The sequence below is a fragment of the Equus przewalskii genome, chromosome 5, assembly GCF_037783145.1.
Source record: "Equus przewalskii isolate Varuska chromosome 5, EquPr2, whole genome shotgun sequence".
In the NCBI taxonomy this organism is placed as follows: Eukaryota; Metazoa; Chordata; class Mammalia; order Perissodactyla; family Equidae; genus Equus; species Equus przewalskii.
The window spans coordinates 36447568-36470102 of NC_091835.1; the positions used below are offsets into that span (position 1 = coordinate 36447568).

General features: G+C 37.9%; 1 protein-coding gene across 4 annotated transcripts in view; it reads right to left on the reverse strand.

The window, feature by feature from the left end:
• Positions 1–504: 504 nt before the first annotated feature.
• Positions 505–22535, reverse strand: part of NECAP1 (NECAP endocytosis associated 1) — a 30713-nt gene continuing 8682 nt past the window's right edge. For 3 of the 4 annotated variants that reach the window (XM_070620656.1, XM_070620655.1, XM_070620658.1), the window contains 9 exons: positions 14112–14194; positions 12063–12582; positions 7083–7183; positions 6820–6924; positions 6023–6104; positions 4826–4934; positions 4538–4721; positions 2881–2983; positions 505–2235 (listed from right to left, as the gene is read on the reverse strand). In XM_070620656.1, coding sequence (XP_070476757.1) covers positions 2187–2235; positions 2881–2983; positions 4538–4721; positions 4826–4934; positions 6023–6104; positions 6820–6924; positions 7083–7183; positions 12063–12157 — 828 coding nt within the window. In that variant the 5' untranslated portion in view covers positions 12158–12582; positions 14112–14194 and the 3' untranslated portion in view covers positions 505–2186. Of the gene's footprint in view, positions 2236–2880; positions 2984–4537; positions 4722–4825; positions 4935–6022; positions 6105–6819; positions 6925–7082; positions 7184–12062; positions 12583–14111; positions 15541–22535 lie in introns of those variants that run through there. The other variant, XM_008528874.2, reaches the window with a different exon arrangement.

A 22535-nucleotide genomic window follows, 5' to 3' on the forward strand; every position in this document is an offset into this window, starting at 1 on the left:
AAGCCATCTAGGACCCGCCCTCGGAGAGCCAACAGGGGAGGCACAGCAGAATCTCTGGAGAGAGCATATGCATTACTTTAAAAAAAAAAAGAGCAAGCGCCCATATCTTTCTGATTTATCTCCTGTAAGAATCACTGAAGAACTCCAAGATCTTTCTGGCTTCCAAAGTCTCTGACTCTGACTTTAGTTCTCTCTTTTATACTGATTCCCCTCATTTATGCTGATTATAGTTCTGGGGTGTGAGAGGTAGCCTAGATTATGAAGAGAATTTGAAGCAAATGAAATTAACTATATCAGCAAATAAGTAATGAATATAAATGATCTCTATAGAGTGAGCTCTGTGGGTTTAGAACCATGAGCACAGAGGTCTAGCTTCAATTTAAAAGCTCTATTTCTTGAGAAAGAGTAATAGATACAAAATATCCTTTTATTACCTACTGGCCCATTTTGTATTAGGTCAATCAAATTAAAAAAGTAATGAAATAGGCAAATTAAAAGAGACACTACCTTTTTCCATATTTTTAATTACCATTATTGCACCAATACAGCATACGCTTTATATACATATATCTTAAACTTCATTTTCAATTTTTCAGCAATTCAAATACATAATATATTATCATCTTGAGACTACAAAGAACACAACATGGAGGAAGATTGAGAAAACAGGTTCCCAGTAGTCAGTCACTAGTGATTCTATAGACTTTCCTTTTAGTGTTTTCTATTGGAATTTTAAAACGTCCTGCCAAGGCTCTGTAAGAATAGAGCTGCCTGCAACAGAGGGCAATGAAAAATAATGGACCCAAAGCTAAAGAGTCGAGAAGAAAATCTGGGAGAAAACGTATTTTGAAACTAAATGTAAGGATTCCCTTTAGCCAGATTGTACACTCCCAAATAGGTGCTAAGGGAAGAAATGATATCCTCCCATTTCATCCTCAAAGTTGCCCGTTTAACAAACAAAACAGATAGTGCCCATTCATCTAAGAAAGGGACCTCTCTTCACAGTATTGTAAAAGGAATGGTGGGGCAAAAGGAAAGAAATGTGATGGGAGATCAACTTGCTTTTGACATACCCTGGGAAATGGGTACCAAAGCCATCACTTGGGCAAAACCTATCACAGTTAAAGCTGTGACTCCCCAGCTTCCTTCAAAAATGACAACACATGTACTAGCAGCTTTCTACTGAAGAGCTAGATGGATTGAAAAATATGTTTACGGAAACGGGCCAGATACCCAGGCAGCAAGGCAACGTGGGTACTGAACAAGAGTTAAGTGCTTTCACAACCTCTCTGCTCTACAAATTAGGTTAAAAACCCTAAACCCTTCAACTTTAGGTCAAATAATGGGGCAAATACCAAGTAAAGCCGTGCTTCAAACACAGCATCTAGATGAAGCTGCACGAAAATAAATGCTTCTCTAGAATATAACTTGGAAAACACAGCCCCTTGAACCTTCTTCATCCAAGAGATCCACTGATCAAAGACTTGCACTATTCAACAAACAAAAGAATAGTGGAGGCGCCACCAATACAACCCTCTTATCATAGGAAGAGACACGTAAACACATGAGAGGGTGATGGAGGTGCACCCAGCAGTGGCTGTTCACTGAATAGGATAAGCCTGAAGGAAGAGATGTAGCAGAGACCCAGGAAAACAGGTCGTTCTTCATACCTATCCCTATCAAAATTCTGAATTTGTAAACACTGAAGTCACTCTTGTCCACTCTTAGAGTCTTGGGTTAATGGAAAAAGAAATTTCAAGGTTTTTATCTCCCCCTGAAATTGCTAAATAGGGCTTCACAAAGAGGAACACAAGGGTCATGAGATGATTTTGAAATAAGTCTAAGAATTTAAAAGCTGGAAAAAAATTTTAGAGGTCATTTCCTTATCAAAGAGACCCTGGCCTTTTGAGGCCTGCACAGTCAGCCACAAGTATGATAAGACCCACTATTCCTCTGCCTAGACAGTGAACAGGAGATAAGAGATACTTTCTTGGCTGCACAGCACATAACAACATAGGGGAGTGACATAAACCAGCTTGAATGCAATGGAGAAGCCATGAAAAAGACTGTCCAGTAATTGTGGTTCTGGGGAGGGAAGGGAAGGAATGTGTGGTTCCCTCACAGATTGGTGCCCTCAAGGTCATTTTTATTCTTCAAGTCTGTCCTTAATGTCCTGTCAATGCTATTCAGAACTGGACCCAGTTGGATGGCTGTGGTGCCTGGTTTGGAACAGAGCTGCAAGACAGGAGAATAGAGAGAAAGTCAACGGCATATTAGGGTAGCTACTCCATTTTTAATAGTTTCCAAGAAATCACTGCCCAGAATTTCTGAAACTACACATCACAGCAATTCTACTTAGCAAAGCCTGAAAGAGCTCACTCAAACTCCATCCTACAGCTTTCTTATCCCACCATCACCAGAACTCCTATACTTCCTTACCTAGAATTCCTGCCAAAGACTCTATGTGACCTGCAAATGCCCTGTTTTCCCAGATCAAAGATCTCATTTGACTGTACATACCATCCATACAGGCAGACCTTGGAGATATTGCAGCTTCAGTTCCAGACCACCGCAATAAACCAAATATCACAATAAAGCAAGTCACGGGAATTTTTTCATTTCCCAAATAAAATATAAAAGTTTACACTATACTGTAGTCTATTAAGTATGCAATAGCATTATGTCTAAAAAAACAATGTAAATATCTTAATTTAAAAATACTTTACTGTTAAAAAATGCTAACCATCATCTGAACCTTCAGCAAGTCATAATCTTTTTGATGGTGGGGGTCTTGTAAAAAACGTAATATCTGCAATGCACAATAAAATGAGGTGTGCCTGTACCCTGATTGAGAGTATGCTGGTTTCACTATGCTCATACCTAGATGCAGTGCTAAAGTCTCCCCACAAGTCACTGCTTGCAGAAACTGGAGCTGGTGCTGGTGTCGTGACAAGAGCAGGAGAATCCAAATCTAAAAGGATATCTGAATATAAGGTATGAAAAGAAAAAAGAAAAGGGGAAACATAATAAAAAACTTAGAAATGAAAACTTATGTTCACAACAAAAATCTATACACAAATGTTCACAGCAGCTTTATTTGTAATAGCCAAAAACTGGAAACAACCTCGAAGTCTTTCCGTGGATGATGGTTAAACACACTGTGATCCATACTATGGACTACTACTCAACAATAAATAGAAACAAACTATTGATATAAACAACAATTTAAATGAATCTCAAGGGAGTTATGCTGAGTTAAAAAAGCCAATCCCAAAAGGTTTATACTATACGCTTCTATTTATACAATATTCCTAAAGTGACAAAATAATAGAGATGGAGAACAAATTAGTGATTGCCAAGGGTTAGGGACCCAGAAGGATGGACAATTGGGCAGAAGGGAAAGAGGCTAGGAGGGAGGGAGCTGTGATTATAAAACGGTAGCACGAAAGATCCCTGTAGTGATGGAACTGTATCCTGACCATGGTGGCAGATCTAGGAAGCTACACATGATAGAAGTGCATTGAACTAAATACACATATACACAGAAATGAGAAGAAGTAAACCGGTAAGACTGGTAGATGGTATCAATGTCCAATTCCTGGTTGTGATATTTGACTATAGTTTTGAAAATGTTACCATTGAGGGAAACTGGATAAAGGGAACACAGAATTTCTTTGCATTATTTTTTACAACTGCTTGTGAATCTACAATTATCTCAAAATAAAAAATAAATCTAAATACTATCTCCAGTGTCTTCTGGCAACACTTACCAAAAGAAGTAGGCTTTAATCACTTTTACCTCAAAAATTCCAGAAAGTTTACTCTTAGCAATCAATTATACGAATTATCTATATCATCCAATACATTAAGTTAAAACTCCCAGATTGTAATATTTAGTTCTCTGATCTTAAGAAAATTTCTTTCCAAGTTCTAATGTTCTCATTCTTTAAATGGAAATAACTATTAGTTATTCTTTTTCCCACCATAGTAAGGAAGAACAAAAATATATGGACAAATGAGATGTTGTCTCATTTTCTCCCAATTGCCCTTGTGAAGAAATCGAAAGGATTACAAAATAACATTTACTGAACGGCTACTATTTTCCAAGTACTGTCCTTTGGGGCATGGCATCATTTAACCTTCACAACCCTGCGGTAGTTTTACATCTCCATTTTGCAGATAAGTAGACTGAGACTCAAAGAACTTAAGTAACGTTACTAAGCACATTCACATATAATGTAGCAGAGCCATGACTGAAATCTTGGTCCATCTAACTCTCAGGAATACTTGCATCTAACCAAGATACAATGAAGGAAACAGTCTTTCTTAATATCCACCCATTTTCTGCCAAAGAACCTACCAGATACCAAGACTCTTGGTTCACTAGAAAAGCTCTGATCCTTGCTAGAGGCTACCAGAATCACCTTGTCAGTACCAAGTGCCATTTAATAGCAAAAACATCAACAGTCTCCTTGGCAAATAAGTGTTAAAATCTAAAATATGATTTCTCAAAGTTAAAAGTACTAGAGAGATTTACCTGCATCACTACCTCCATGGTTAGATTTTGGAATGGGTGGTGGAGTGACATGATTGCTGATGGCAACTGAGGAGGACGGTGGGGGAATAGTGACTTTGCCTCCAGGTGGAGGTGGGAGTAAGCTTAGGCCCCCAGCCCCTGCAGTCTTGGGCTTAGAAGCACCTCCCTTCTTGGTTGTAATGTTCTACAAAGAAAAAAGAGAGGGAGAGGGAGAGAAAAAGAGAAGTCATGGCATATGGAAATACAGTGGGGGTGGAGGACCAGGTCGGGGAAGAAAACCATACTCACCCCAATACTCAAGGTGATAGTCTGTCCCTCCTTGAAGCCCAGATCCAACTTGGGACGAGTATCCATTTCCTGACATTCTTTGGAAATCTCAGATTCCTGCTTTACCCACCTTCAGTAAAAGAGTAACTTATCTTAATTTGAGATTCCTTGAAAGCACAGTCTGACACACATATTTGAGTACAGCTAATTTATGTGAAACAGAACTCCACAAAGCAGAGTGGGGGAACGTGAAGAGTGAGAAAAGAAAGGAAGAAAAGTCAAGAAAAAGGGCAAGTGGAGGGGCTGGCCCTGTGGCCAAGTGGTTAAGTTCGCGCGCTCCGCTGCAGGCGGCCCAGTGTTTCGTTAGTTCGAATCCTGGGCGCGGACATGGCACTGCTCATCAAACCACGCTGAGGCAGCGTCCCACATGCCACAACTAGAAGGACCCACAACGAAGAATACACAACTATGTACCGGAGGGCTTTGGGGAGAAAAAAGGAAAAAATAAAATCTTTAAAAAAAAAAAAAAAGAAAAAGAAAAAGGGCAAGTGGGGTTCAATACCACTGAGGAACCACACAAAATGCATATTAAAGTTGTCCCTCCAAAGGAGGGCATTTAGCCACCAACTTCCATCCCCCATGCTTGAGGGCTGCCCCGAGGCCGTGTTAATTCTTCAGTCCTTTAAGGCTGCACCCCTGTGCTGAGTGGTCTTCCAAAATTTTACAGTCTTGAGGCAAAAAAGTAGAAGTATGTCTGTCCTTGAGGTAGGAAGTTGACAGTGTGCATGGTGCTGTCCACCAAAGCTGCATCAGAATCAGGTGGGCTGAAGAAAAGTTGCAGTAAGCACAAAACATGTCAGCTACGTGAAGTAATAAAATTGGCATATAACTCCCCACACACTTCACATACCATCCTGCTGTGATTGTATGCCTCTCTCAGCCACCTAAAAGTAAGGGCAAATTCCCCAGAGGCGTAAACAAGAGCATCATCTCAAACCACTGCACAAGGGATCTAAAACATATGCTGGGCTATAAGGAAAGGATAGAATAGATAGAAAGATAACGTAAGGAAACAGAGTGAATGGGAAGACTTCTATTCACAATGAACTAGTTTACCAAATAAAGAAAGCAGGAGGTAAAAGAGAGAGTGTCCACTCAATTGAGAAGTAGCATTCTCAAAACCATTTAACCTGGTAACCAAGAACAAGCTTCACTCACTTGAAGTGATCTTGCAAGGAGACGTTAAAATCAAAGGCATCACCCCGATCTGTGAAGCCAATGCCAATGAAAGCACTACGACCTGTGAAAAAGATAGGAAGGAATACTCAGAATAAGAAGTGTCCCTTAGGAAAAATCCTACCCAATGAAAATATAACAGTTACCCTAACTAGATAAAATCTGTGAATGTGAACCATTTTCTCAAAGACTAGGGGTCCGCAAACTACATACAGCTGGCCCAAACATGGGCCAAAGACTGCCATAGCTTGTGTTTGTAAATAAAATTTTACTAGAACACAGCCACGCCAATTTGTTTACATATTATCTATGGCTGCATTCACACTACAATAGCAGAACTGAGTAGATGCAATAGAAACCACCTGACCCGCAAACCTAAAATATTTACTATCTGTGTCTTTACAGAAAAAGTTTGCCGACCTCTGGTATAGACTATGGAGGAAAAATAGAGAAGGATTACCCTAGACATAGATGATTTAAGACAGCCCCACCATAAAACCACCATAAAGAATGAATAGGCAATATGTGTTCATTCTTTTGTTACATATGCATTTTGATTTATTTATGTCTACCCATTAATTACCATGTCTTGAACTCGTGTCAGTATCTATTACAAATAACATTTAATCCTTCTCCTTTAGCAACTATATTAACTTTGGTGAAAGGGGAGGAAAAATTTAGTAAACTAAAGTAAGATACATGCAATTGGGTCACACTTTCATTGAAGTACATTACCTATTTTCCTAATCTCATCCCATTCAAAATTCCAGATGTCTTACCAGTACCATCCTGGATCCGGATTACAAAGTAGCGGCTGGAATCTGTCACTGTCTCCACAGCAATACCAGGATATTGTTCTACTGGTGCCTGAGCAAAGAGCTCCCCTGACAGGAAAAAAAAGACTTTGAGCAAAGGAAGCAAAAACCTAAAACTCCAATTAACAAGTATTTCCATTCCAGTCACTTTAAGTACTTGAAGGTGTTTTTAAAAGCACACTGAACCAATATCCTGAATATGTTAGAAGGTCACCAGCAAAGATTACCTGAAACTTTATCCTCGAGTTTGATATAAGCAATCTTCCCTTTAGAAGTGATTCGGAGACGACCAGTCCAATCAGGCTGATCTAACTTCCAGTCAGATGCCCTAGGATAGGAAAATGGGAAGCCTCAGGCCTAGGGTCCACATCTTTAATATACTAAGAAGCTACACAGAATCATTTGCCATATTTCTATTTCCCTGTCCTGGATTGCTTATTCTTTCTACCTATTAAACAACCAACAAGGATAACTCATGCTCCCTTCAATATAGACGCCTCATATTATATACAGTCCAAAGCAAATAGAAGACCATGTTACTACCTGAGGATTTTGGATTCCAATAAACATCAATAAAAACATGTATAAGTACAAATAAAAGCAATTAAAAAAAACTGTCATAATGATATTATTTCCATACTGTAGATAATATTTTATATAATAGTGTTTTACTGATCAGATAACAATAAAGTCTACTAAATGAAATATACTGGGTAATAGAAGCCTTCCCAAATCCCTAAACATATTACTATCTTTCATTGAATTCAACCAATATTTATAGAGTGTGTATGAAGTCACAGGCACTATTCTAGGTGCTTGGTATACAATAGCCAACAATCAAGATTCCTGCCTTCATGAGGCTTACCTTCTAAACAGTAGACAAAAAAAAAAAACATAATAAATAAGTAAAATAATTCCTATCTCAGAAGGTGATTAAGTGCTAAAGTAAAAAGAAAATGCAGAGACAGAAAAGGGAGACTGGGAAGGTAGCGGGACAGTGAACAGGTTGCAGCATTCAAGAGAGTAGTCACTTTATTAAGGTGAAATAAGAGCAAAAATGTCAAGGAAGCAAGAGTTACCTATGCAGAGATCTGGGGGAAAAGCGTTCCAGATCAAGGAGCATGCAGCGCAAAGGGGCTAAGGTAGGCAAATGCCTGGCATGTTGGCCCTCAAGCAGGGAAGCCACTGTGATTAGGATAAAGTAAGAGAGGAGGTGGGAGAGAGAACAGAAGGCTGGATCACATAGGACCTCGTAGGCCAGGCTAAGAACTTTGGCTTTTACTTTGAGTGAGAAAGAAGGCATTGCAGGTTTTCAGCAGAGATGTGACATGGTCTCCTTTTTATTTTAAAAAAGGATTACTTTGTCTGCTGTGTGTAGAAGAGATGTAGGGATATGAGTGCTGAAGCAGAGGGATTAGTTAGGAGACTACAGCAGTAATCTAGGAGAGTCATGATGACAACTAGGAAGAGAGTAGCAGAAGTGTCTCGATTCTGGATACACTCAAATTTAAAGCAGCAGGATTTTCTAATGGACTGGATGTGAGGTAGACAAAAAAGAGAGAAGACAAGGATGACTACAACGCTTTTAGTCTGAGCAAAGGAGTCGCCAATAATTGAGATGAGGAAAGCTATAAGGAGAGAATGTCTGGGAAGAAAGATCAGGAGTTCAGTTTTGGATATGCTGAGTTTGCGAAGTCTAGCAGACTTTCAAGAGAAGATAAAGAGTACGTAGTTGAATATAGGAGTCTAGAGTTCAGGAAAGAAATGTGGGCTAGAAATACAAAAGTGCATGGAAGCATTATAAAACACTGAATGTTTATAATCTGTGTTATAAATGAATTTGAATGACATCTAAGACATTATTCAAATATGACCAATTTTACAAAACATCACATTTGTGATCTTGTTTTGCCAGGAGTGTGGAAAAGGGAATGCGAAGTAAAAGTCATTAATAGCTCATCCTTTAGGAATCTGAAGACTAATATTCGCAGGTTAGAAAGGAAACAATCAGGTTTATCTGAACAAGAATGAATTTAACAAGGGGGTAAGCAAAAGGTGGAAAGGAAGAGAGTGAAAATTAAAATCAGCACAGATTTTGAAGAGGATTTGTTAAGATAAATCCTTGTCATGCCCTTGTCTCTTGCTGCCCTGCCCTGAGGGACTCAAGTACCTGAATCTGATCCAGATTAGAGCACTCTAGAGGTCCTCTGCCCATTAAATTTTTTTAAATGACTCACTACTTATTCTACCATACTATCAAGAGGTAGACACTGTGTAAATGGTTATTGAAAATATTAAGAATGAGCCTACAATGTGTGTTTCTTTGGACAGGTTCCTTGTCGTCTTATCGTGTGTGTCTAGTGACCAATATTTAACAAATTCTCAGTAAGTGAATGGATATTCATGGCAGCAGTTTTGCTCAGCCCTCAGCCTTAGTTCCTCTCCCACTCCTAACACCCAGCCTAAATAACTCCTGGTTTTGCGATCTTCTGACAATACTCTAAACTGGCCTCATATTTTCATTTGCCTTAGCAATAAATCCTTACAGCAGCCATATGCAATAGGCATGAAAGCCTGTCATCTCTCTCTCTCTCTCTCAATGAAGGAAATGACAATAACATGATAAATATTAATGCCTAACTTCAAAGTCCAGCATTCTTTTTATCACATAAAAACACACTATACAGTTTAATATTAATTTAGCTGGGGAGGAATGTAGTGATGAATAAAAAAACAGTTTTATAAGTTGGGAAACCATTTTCCAATCATTTTTAATTTTCTCATCAACCTAAATTTTCCTTCCATAAGTCTGGTCAGTGAAAGTCTGGGAAGCAACAGCTTACACTAGGTGAATCAAAGTCATTTATTCCCTCTGATCTTACTAGCCATTCAAAGAAAGGATTTCGCCTGCTTCCTAAAAATCCCAGTTTCTCCTTTAATGTCAGCCTAAAGAATAAATTGTGCTCATAAGGTAAAATGGGTCCTGCTAAACAACAAGAAAGATTATGCAGACAGAAAGAAAAGTAATATTTATCAAGTATCTATTATATGCCAGGCATTATGCCCATTCTCGTGAAAAATTAAGTGAGAGGATCTTGCAAACTAAGTAGTATTATATCCATTTTTATAGATGAGGAAACTGAAGTCCAAAAGAGTTAAGTGACTTGCCAAAGGTAATCCACCAAAGGTAAGCCAGCAAATAAATGAGATCACGATTCAAACTTTGCTCTGTTCTCTTCACTCATACTAAGAGAAGAGCGGTTGATGATAAAAATGCCTCTTGGAGGATAAGAAATGTCAATAACAAGCATGGAAAACATAGAAGGATAATGAGAAAAAAGAATAAAAGAGGAAAATTAAGAAATTGCTTTGATGGCTCAGTGCAGTTAACTGACATAAGGATAAAGGCTGTGGATAAACTAGGAAGTGAAGGCAGAGAATGCAGATGGGTAAGAGAAGGAAGGTCTTTTAAAAAGCCTGAAGTCAAAGAAAAAGAAGAGAACCCCACTTCAATGTATATCAAATCCTTTAGGAAGTCTTAACACCTAAAGTTGAAAGTCATGAGCTATTTTACCTTATTCAACAGTTCAATCAATGCTAATTTATGTGATTAAATGTAATCTACTTATTTCTTCTTTCAGTTAACATTTACAGAGTGCCCACTATGTGCCAGACACTGTGCTAGACTCTGGGAACATAAAGTTAAAGAAGACCTCAAGCTGTTCATAGTCTAGACTGGAGAAACAGGAGACCAAGCAATCAACTACGACACAGAAGAAAGACCACTGTGAGAGACACAAGCATAGGTGCTATGGAAGCACACAGAGAGCATACCCAAGCCAGACTGGAAGGGTCAAGGAGGCCTTCCCAAAAACAGTGATGTCTCAGATGAGCCACACATATTAGTACCTGTGACTACCATCAAAAAGCGTGTAGATTCCCATTCACAGTCAATTTGGGGTCTGATTGAAAGCTTGAAATTAGGACTACTTCTTTGACAAAAGGCACAACCCACAGGGTCTAGTGCACAGGTCAGCAAGCACAAAGATATCGATTCAAGATGAATGAACCTCTGGTAAGGAGGCAAAACAACAGGCATAGGGAGAGGATAACCTTTCAGCCAAGGTAGTAAATGCCAAGAGGAAAATCAGGATGGTGATGTGGCTCAGAGAGAGGAATAAGAACAGTATCATATATTTATAAACTGCTTTACTGCTTCCTAAATCCTTTCACATTTATTATATGATTTCATTGAATCCTCCAAAAACTTCTGCGGGGTACATAAATAGAGCAGGTTTTATTATCATTAACTTCTTTTTTCCTATTTTACAGATGAGAACACTGAGGCTTGCAGAGCTTAAGAGATTTGTCCCAAATCATACAGTTCTTAAGTTGCCAGGGCTCATACTCATATTATTTAACATGTAACCCAGTCAGTTACACATTAAGTCTTTCGACTACATGATTTCAAGACTTCCTACAGCATCTTCAGACTCTCCCAGTCATTACATTACAAGGTGGTTTGTTAGCCCTACAGAGAAAATGCTGCATTAACTCTGGAAGGAAAAGCTATAGGAGAGGTTAAGAGAGGAGAGGGAGGGAAGGAAGATAGAAAATACTAGATGATCACCAAGAAAATATTGACAAGAATCAGACTGGACAACCATTGGAAAACTTATGATCATAACCTTTGCCCACTGGCAAAAGAGCTGAAAGGAAAACCAAAGGGTGGATGATGATATTTGGTGGCAAGACTGACAACAGCACAAAAGATAAATTAGCTCATGCAGAATGACCAACAACACAAGGATTACCCACAAACGTGCATGGAGTATTAGCAATGGGGGGGTGGGGGGTGAGAGTGATAAGCTGAAGGACGCAGGGAACAGCAAACGAAAGGTGACTGGCGATGGAGCGGGCACGACAGGATGTGGATGATAGGGAGCAGATGGACAACCCAGAGGGGTCCGGGGGAGGACGGGGGGGAGGATGCTGGATGGTAATTTTTTAAAGCAGCGGAAACAAGGATGATGGCAGCTCATAGTGGAGGAAGAGCAGGAGAGGAGGGTTATAACAACCCAGGTAGGGAGGCTAGCAAGGTGACAACCCAGAGGTGGCAGTGGCAGGGACGGGAGGCGTGCTACCTGAGGAAGAAAGTGTCATCCCCAACCAAGTACGCGTACGCTGCAGTGCCTCGGACTTAGTACCTGTAACCGCGGTTGGAGGCTCGGGGCGGAATCCGGTAGACGCTGACGTCGGGCTTCACACACAGGACAGACTCGTACTCCAACTCAGCCGCCATCTTGGCTCTGCTCTCCGCGCCACCGGGGGCGGGGCGTAGGAAGCGGGCCGGACAGGGGAGCGGGGAGTTGCGATACGCTCAACTTCCTCTGACGCTACTTCCGCGCGAGTTGGCTTGGTTCCTGAGATTAACCTCGGCCGGCGCGGGTTCGGGGAGCCATGTTGAAACCTGGAAACATGAAGCTGCGCGCCTCGCCATCTTGGGTAATGGCAAAAATGCCCTCCCCGCGCGTGCTTCACGTTATGGAAACCTTCATCCCCGGGAGATAAAGAAGAGCAGTGCTGTCTCGCTCCCGGCAGGTGCCTGCTGTTCTCTCGGAGGACAAGAGCCATCTGGCGAATATTTTTCTTTTAGCAGTCACTTTTTCATCATAGTTGCCAAACGGAAAAGGAGCATCTGCCCGTCGGTGCTCCCAAATTGGGTACCTACAGGAAATGGATGATCCAGTAGTAAACATGGTGAATTTTAACCCTCCAGAGCCTAAATTTTAATAATACCCAGCCTGAGTTAATTGCCTAATAGCACCCTTTTATCTGGGACCTTTCAGAACGGCATCTGTTGAAGTGGGCTGTCGCACTTTGCATGTTTATTCTAGTTATCACTTTGGAAAATTTGACCCTGTTAAACTCTTAAGTGGGATCATCTCAATTCCTGACAAATTCGGGAAAGATAATGAACTATTTAATGGCTGCTATTTATTCCCAGTTCTATTATTATGATAAATCCTACTGAATTGTCTCCGTAAATATATTCCTTGTACACTCAAATGTAAACTTGTCACATTTAAACTCTCACTTAAAAACTATTTAGTTAGCACGGTTAGCAAAGGCAAAACCGATGTACGAACTCGTCTGACTACGACAGCAATGGTCTTCATAATTTCCTTATATTGACTGGTTGAAAACCTGTCTCTCATTTGTCTACTGTATGTAGCAAAGTGGTATCTTAAAATTCAAAAAGAATTATAATATCCATCCCTGGCAAGGATCAGCTACTCTCATACACTGTTGGCAGGAATGTAAATTAGCATTTTGGAACGGAAATTAGTAGAACTGATCAAAATATTGTACATAACCTTCAATTTAGCAAATATGCTAATAGGTATTTTAGAGAAATTCTTACATGCACAAAAAAGTATGTACAAAAATGTTTATCACAGCATTGTTTATACTAGTGAAAAAATGGAAACAACATGAATGTCTACCAATAGAAAATGATTAATGATCCATTACTATAGGATGCTTTGATATATAGATAGATATGTATATTAAATCCATAGAAAGAGATCGAAGATTTAAAAAAAAAAAAAAACAGCAAACTTTCCCTTAAAATTTTGGTAATCCTCAACTACTTATGGTTCCCTGAATTGTCCATGATCTTCATATTCTTCATACCTCTATATTCATTAAACCTTGTACCTTAGACACTCTCCCCTAGCCTGTCAATTTGGCAAACTGACATCAGCTCAAATAATATCTCCTCTGTGACTTTTACTTTGATAAATTTTCTCTAATCCTTCCGTTTGCTTCTGTTATACCTTTTCATTGTACCTAATGTATTACTGTAGTTCAGATATCTCCTACTAAACCGTGAGCTCCATGAAGGTGAGAACTTTGCTTTTTCAGCACTCAGCACAATGTCCTTCACATAGTAGGCAATAACAATTGTTGAATAATACAAGATTTATATTTGTCTAATCATTTAACTTAATTTGGCCATTTCCCAAAATTCTCCAATTTCAGGACCCTACATATACTATGCAAAAAATTCAAAGAGTATAAAATGAAAAGCAAAAGTGCACATCTCCATTTACTAACAACATTATGCCAACAAATTCAATAACTTTAATGGTCATTGATGTACACAATTTAGCAAAAATAATTCAAGAAGAGATAGAAAATTTGAATAACCCTATATCTATTAAAAGAATTGAATTCGTAACTGAAAACCTTACCACAAAGAAAGCTCTAGGCCCAGGTGACTTCATTGTTGATCAGACATTTTAGGAAGAAATAATAGAAATCCTATACAAACTCTCTTAAAAAACAGAAGAGAAAAAACACATCACAACTAATGTTTATGAGACAATCATTACCTTGATACCAAAACCAGACAAAGATGTTATAAGAAAACAATAGAAAAACATTTCCTCATGAGCAAAAATTCTTAATAAATACCAGTAAGTCAAATCCAGTAATGTTTAAAAGGGGTAATACACCATGACCAAATGAGATTTACCCCTGGAATTTAAGGTTAGTTTGACATTCAAAAATCAATAAATAGAATACACCATATTAACAGTATAAAGAAAAAGCAATAATTATCCCAATAGAAGCAGAAAAAAGAATACAAAAAAAAATCAGTACTCACTCATGATAAAAACTCTCAGAAAACTAGGCATACAAGGGGAATTCCACAATTCAATAAAGGACATCTAAGTAAAACCTACAGCTAACATCATGTTTAATGGTTAAAGATTGTATGCTTTTCTGCTAAGATCAAGAACAAGTGAACAACAAGAGAAGTGTTACACTCTCACCACGTCTGTTATCATCCTAGAAGTCCTAGCCAATACAATAGGGCAAGAAAAAGAAATTAAAAATATACAGATTGGAAAGGAAGGAAAAAAAACTGCCTTGACTTCTTTACTTACATAGAAAATCATGAGGGATCTATAAAAAAACAACAGATCTGAGTTTACCAAAGTTGCAAGATACAAAGTCAGTACACTAAAATCAATTTCATTTCCACATGCTAGCAATAACCAGAAATTGAAATACAAAACAATTTAAAACATTTATAATAGCATCAAAAACCATGGCATACTTTGAAATAAATTTAACACTGCTGAGAGAAATTAAAGTAGACCCCAATAAAAAGAGAGATATACCATGTTTATGTATTGAAAGATTTAATATTGCTAAAAAGTCAGTTCTGCTGAATTGATCCATACATTCAGTGCAATCCCAATCAAAATCTGAGCAGGTGGGGCCGGCGCAGTGGCATAATGGTTAAGTTTGCACACTCCACTTCGGCAACCTGGGGTTCACAGGTTCGGATCCCAGGAACGGACTTACACATTGCTCACTGAGCCATGCTGAGGTGGCATCCCACATTCGAAATGGAGGAAGATTGGCACAGATGTTAGCTCAGGGCCAATCTTCCTCACAAAAAAGAAAATCTAAGCAGGCTTTTTTGTAGAAATCAACAGCCTGATATATAAATGCATATGGAAATACAAAGCCCCTAGAAGAGCCAAAACAACTTAGAAAGTTAAGAACTAAGGCGGAGAATTTTCACTATCTTATTTCGAGAATCCAGATACAAGAATCAGTGCGGGGCCGGCCACGTGGCCAAGTGGTTAAGTTCACGCACTCTGCTTTGGCAGCTACGTGTTTCACCGGTTCGGATCCTGGGCACAGACATGGCACTGCTCATCCCGCCATGCTGAAGCAGTGTCCCACATAGCACAACCAGAGGCACTCACAACTAGAATATACGACTGTGCACTGGAGGGCTCTGGGGACAAGAATTAAAACAAAAAAAAGAATCATCACAGTGTTGCACTGGCATAAGGGTAAACATATAGATCACATAGATCATTGTAACAGGACAGAGGATCGGGAATAGGCCTACAGCTATATAGTCAAATGGTTTTGTTTGTTTGTTTGTTTGTTTTAAACATTTTTTAATTTTTTTCCTTTTTCTCCCCAAAGCCCCCCGGTACATAGTTGTATATTTTTAGTTGTGGGTCCTTCTAGTTGTGGCATGTGGGACGCCACCTCAGCATGACCTGGTGAGTGGTGCCATGTCCGCGTCCAGGATCTGAACCAGCAAAACCCTGGGCCACCGAAGGGGAGAACTCGAACTTAACTACTCGGCCCCGGAGCTGGCCCCTAGTCAAATGATTTTTGGCAAAGATGCCAAAGTAATTCTATGGAGAAAGATGAAGTTTTCAACAAGTGGTGCGGGAACAACTGGTAAAAAATGAATGTCAACCCGTACCTCACACTGTAGACAAACATTAATTCAAATGAATCATAGAGCTATGTGTAAAAGCCAGGGAGCTGGCCCCATGGCATCCCACGTGCCACAACTAGAAGGACCCACAACTAAAATATACAACTATGTACTGGGTGGCTTTGGGGAGAATAAGGAAAAATAAAAAATAAAATCTTAAAAATAAAAGCTAAAACTTCTAGGGAAAAAGAAATCTGTACAAACTTAGGGTAGGCAAAGATCTTTTAGATAAAACACAAAAACCACAAACCATAAAATATTTGATAAATTAAGATTCATAAAAATTGAAAATCTCTGTACTTCAAAAGATACCATTACCACTAAGAAAGCCACAGACTAAGAGAAAATATTCACAATACATATATCTGACAAAGGACTTGTATTCAAAATATATATATGTATGTTAAATTAAATTGAAACCACAATGAGATAACGCTACGCAACTAATAGAATGGCTTAGAAAGAAAACTTGACAACAGCAAAATGCTGGCAAGACTATGGAATAAAGATATGGAGCAACTTTCGTACAGTGCTAGTGGGGAGTTAAAATGGTGCAACCATTTTAGAAAACAAAGTTTAGTATTTTCTTAAAAGTTAAACATACATTTATCATATGACCCAGCATTCCACTCCAAGATATTTACCCAAGGGAAATTAAAATATAGGTTCACAAAAAGACATATATACAAATGTTCATAACAGCTTTGTTTACAGTAGTCAAAAACTGAAAATAACACAAATGTCTATCAGCAGGTTAATGAGTAAACAAATTGTGGTATATCCTTGTAATAGAATACTGTCATATTGACAAAGGCTTAATATCCTTAATATATAAAGAACTCTCGCAACTCAACCGCAAAACATCAAACAACCCAATCAAAAAATGGGCTGGAGACATGAACAGACATTTCTCCAAAGAAGATATACTGATGGCCAATAGGCACATGAAAAGATGCTCATCATCGCTGATCATCAGGGAAATGCAAATCAAAACTACACTAAGGTATCACCTTACACCCGTTAGAATGACAAAAATATCTAAAACTATTAGCAACAAATGTTGGAGAGGTTGCGGAGAAAAAGGAACCCTCACACACTGCTGGTGGGAATGCAAACTGGTGCAGCCACTATGGAAAACAGTATGGAGATTCCTCAAAAAACTGAAAATAGAACTACCATACAATCCAGCCATTCCACTACTGGGTATTTATCCAAAGAGCCTGAAGTCAGCAATCCCAAAAGTCCTGTGCACCCCAATGTTTATTGCAGCACTGTTTACAATAGCCAAGACGTGGAAGCAACCTAAGTGCCCAGCAACAGATGAATGGATAAAGAAGATGTGGTACATATATACAATGGAATACTACTCAGCTGCAAAACAGAACAAAATCATTCCATTTGCAATAACATGGATGGACCTTGAGAGAATTATGTTAAGTGAAATAAGTCAGCGAGAGAAAGATAATCTGTGTATGACTCCACTCATATGAGGAATTTAAAACTATGGACCAAGAACAGTTTAGTGGATACCAGGGGAAAGGTGGGGTTGGGGGTCGGCACAAAGGGTGAAGTGGTGCACCTACAACATGACTGACAAACATTAATGTACAATTGAAATTTCACAAGATTGTAACCTATCAATAACTCAATAAAAAAAATAATAAAAAAGAATACTGTCATATTGACATACAATAGTAATAAAATAAATAGAAGAGCAATAAAGAGGACCAAACTGCTAATACTCAGTGATGGCAATAAAAAGGTTTGAACTACTAATACCCACAATGACATGGCTAGATCTCAAAAACATATTGAATGAAAGAAGCCAGACCCAAAAGAGTACATACTGTATGACTCCACTTATACAAAATCCTAAAAAAGAGTGGTCTATCGTAACAGAAAGTAGATAACTGGTTGCCTGGTACCAAAGGTGATCAGGGATTAAACAGGAAAATACACAAGGCTATTTGGGGTGGGGGTGTGATGGAAATGTCCTATATCTTGACTACCTTATTGGTTACACAAAGTGTATGTACTAGTCAAGACTCAAGAAAGTATATACTTAAAATGCATGCATTTTTATTGTATGTAAATTATAATAAAAAATACTTTTTAAAAATTTTAAAGTCCACTTCCTTACTCCTCAGGATCCATTCTCCTTTCATTCTCCATTGAATTAACTATTGTAAACAATTTTTTGTATATTCGTTCCTGGTATTTTCTATGCATTGTGCATTTATAAGTATGTGTGTTGTGAGTATATGAATTTACACAAATGGAATCATACTATACATAGTGTCTGCATTTTGCTTTTTACTTAACAATACATCAAGACACCTTTTTATGTCAGTACACATAGGTAGACCTCAAACTTCAACGTTTCATACATTCCATTCAAAGACTACCTATTGAATCTTTTCAAACTGCCTATAAGTTAAATTAATAAGATTTACTTTCAAAAAATCAGTCAATCATTGGAAGGTAGTATAAGTATAGGAACTTTGAATTAGGAGACATACTTAGACATTATTTAATAGTCTTTTCCAAGCGTTTTTATTTACTATGACCCAAAGTAAGAATACATTTTATATTAGAACCCAATGCACCCATATATATACTAGCAGATATGTAACTGAAATAAAGGTTTCCCAAAATATTACCCTTACTAAACATGATGGCAGTTTGTAGTTTTTATTGTGTTTTATTCCATCCTGTTCTTTTTTATGTTGTTGCTCTCCACCCACAAAATTGATTTCAATACACACTAGTAACTCTTGACCCACAGTGAAAAACTAAAAAGAGATCTAACACTGCTCATGGTTTCACAGCTTAAAACAAAAAGTAATTAAGGAAGACAAAGAGCATTTCTAATGATTAGATCATATGCTAAGATCATTATGTACCTTGTACTCTATTTTTGGGGTCATTAACACTCCACTTGCTGTACAATAAAGTCTAAGCTCCTTAGCTAGATGATTCTTCATAATCTTGTCCCAGCTTTTCCTTCCAGCCACACCTAGAGACAGCTTTCACACCCTCTTCCTCACTCTCACTCCCAATGTCCTCTCTAGCTTAGCTGATCACATTGCCATAATTTTCCAAACACACCGTCCTCATTCATGTTAAGTACATTTGCTCAGGCTGAAATGCTCTTCCCATTCATTCCTTGGTAAAATGCCTTCAGAAATTATTTAAATATCAGTTTCTCTGAGAAGCTGTCCTCAACTTCCCTAAATAGAGCTAGTAACTCCCTCCTTTATGCTCCCAAAACATTTTTTATACTTCAGTTTTAGTTCTTATCATATTGCATTCAACTGCTTATAGGTGTGTCTATTTTCCAAGGGCAAGAAACATGTTTGTATTTTCCCACCATCTATCATAGTTTTCAGAATATAGTAAGAACTCTGTACATTTTTTTGTTAAATGAATGATCATTTCTGTCCATCTTTCGGGGATAATTTGTTCTTTCTGAATCAAGAACATTTAAAATGTCTCAGCTGGAATTCACCTCTGCCCACCACTAGGGGGAAGTAGCAACACAATTCAAAAGTTCTGGACTGGAGAATAGATGGTCCCAGAAATTAAGCAAATTTTCCCATATGTGTGACTTTCCAAGATTATGTGATTTAACCAAAAGCCATTTTTGTTGGAAATGACGGAGGCCGCATCCATCTAAATCTTGATTACTTTTAGATATAATTTAACATAAAAGTAAAAGACATGGCTTTCTTGACATCTCCACCAGTTAACATATTTCTCAGCTCTTTCTTTGCCACACACAAAAAGTTATTTATCACAGATTCTTAAATTCTGATTTGCCTTTGCTCAGGGTACTGTTATCTGTTATGAAATGGTACTCGCTAAAGTATAATTTTCCTAAGTGCTGAGGTTGCTGCAAAAGCAGTGATAAAAATTGTAATGAGATTTAAATCATAATTTACAGATCTTTCTTACTTAGAATGGACCTTAGCGATCTTATAGTTAAATCCCACATTTTACATATGAGAGACTTGAATCCCAGACTTACTAAATCATTTGTCCAAAGACACAGTTGGTGCTGCAGCCAGAATTGGAACTTAGTGTCTCATGATTTACAAACTAACGCTCCCTCACCACACCACGCTATCTGCTACAAGAAACACCCAAGACATTGGTTCAAAAATAGTACACTTGTGCAGTTTTGTACACACATCTGTGCTTTTCATTTGATATAAACCATAAAGATAACTTCACAAGTACACAAAGTTATATGGGATATTTATGGCAGTATTTTTGTAATTAAAAATGGAAATAATCAAAATGTCCATCAGTCTGATCAATTCCATAAATAAATAAATTACTATACTTTTACCAATCAAGTACTACGTGTCCATTAGAATTTGAGATTGATCTATATGTTGATATAAAAAGGTAAATTGATAAGTGAAAACTGCAAGGTACATAAGAAAAAGTATACTATTAGGTCATTTGTATAAAAAATGAATATAAAATATTGAGGTTTGATAGGCATAAAATAATTGTGGAACTATAGCAGAGACACCTAACGGGTGCTGTTATTTCTGGGAAATACAAAAGGGAAAAGAAGAGAAACTCTTTTTCATTTTATACCCTTCTTTATATTACCCTTATAATAATAGCAATAACTTGCAAAAGTAAATCAAGAACTGTTCACATAAAATTTTAAAACATGAGGGGCTGGCCCCGTGGCCGAGTGGTTAAGTTTGCGCGCTCCGCTGCAGGCGGCCCAGTGTTTCGTTAGTTCGAATCCTGGGCGCGGACATGGCACTGCTCATCAGACCACGCTGAGGCAGCGTCCCACATGCCACAACTAGAAGAACCCACAACGAAGAATACACAACTATGTACCGGGGGGCTTTGGGGATAAAAAGGAAAAAATAAAATCTTTAAAAAAAAAAAAAAAAATTTTTAAACATGAAAATAAAACTATGTTTTGCTTATGGAGTCATACATATATAAAATAAAAGCACAGAAGTATGTTAAGACCTTAATAAAGCTGATTAGTTACAACTTGATAAAGCTGATGTTAATTATATTTTTGCATTCTTATTCATCTGTTTTAAATATTCCATAATAATAACATGGAGAATGAGAGTCCAAAAAGCAAAAGCTAGAAATTAAATAATGAAGAAATGGCCTTATAAATTACTGAGTGATATAAGTTGCAGAATTATATCTATAGTTTAAAATGAGTATATGCAATGTTCACACAACACAACATTTGCTTACATGTATATCAAAGATTATTTAAAAGGATACACACTACATTTAATAGCAGTCACCTCCTGGGAAACGGACTTGGGAAGAGGAGAAGTAGAGAAAGAATTTTCACTTTTTTTACTTTATACATGTTGCATTTGATTTTTACAGTGAGCAAGTATTATTTTTTTAATTCAAAAACTGAACATTTTTAAAAGTTAGAAACATTGTTCTAGCTTTAGGATAAGTTCACAGTGTTTTAATTAAATAGTAAATGAAGTCAGACATTGACAAAATCTAGCCTTTCCTACTCCTTGCTCCCCAGTGTTCTGCTGCAGCCCCTATGTCAGGCTAAACTGGCCCAGTTTGTGAATTTACCATCTCTAAACCTGAGGGGTAATAAATTCTAACTTTGTCCAGTTGATTTACTGCTGTATCCCCAATACCGAAAACGGTGCCTGACGAGGAGCATACTGGCTAAGAAGATAGGCTCTGCAGGCCAACTGTCAGGTTCCAGTTCTGCCATTTAAATAGTGGTGTGAACTTGGATAATTCATTAGCCTTTTTGCATCTCAGTGTCCTTTTTGACAATGACATACTAAATGAGGTACTAACATTAGTGTCTATCTCATCAATGGAATGTTATGAGAATTAAATGACAAACAGTCAATGAAGTACTTAGTACAGTGTCTGGTAGATAAGCCCTCAATGTGTAAGATATTGCTAATATTAATAATAATTTACTTTTGAAATAAGAATTATGTTTGTTTAGCTAAATATAAACATTGACACACTCATTTTTAGTATTTCAGAAGCTATACAATAGAGAACATAATAACTAAAATGGAATTACCATTCTAACACCATTTTCCCCTACATGGCTGACAAATGTGACCAATGTAGTGTGATTGGAGAAATTTAAAAGGAGCATTTCATCTGAAATGAGTATGTGTTAAACGGTAGTTTATAATAAGAAATATTTATCTTGGTTTCTGCCGCCGGTTCCTGACACAGAGCTCCTAAAACCCTTTTTAAATTCCTAAGAGACAAGAGCACTAGCAGCATCTTTTGTTCTAATATTTGCTCTTTGACCCTAGTGCCTGACACAGGGCTCCTGAAACACTTGTAATTTCCTGGGTGA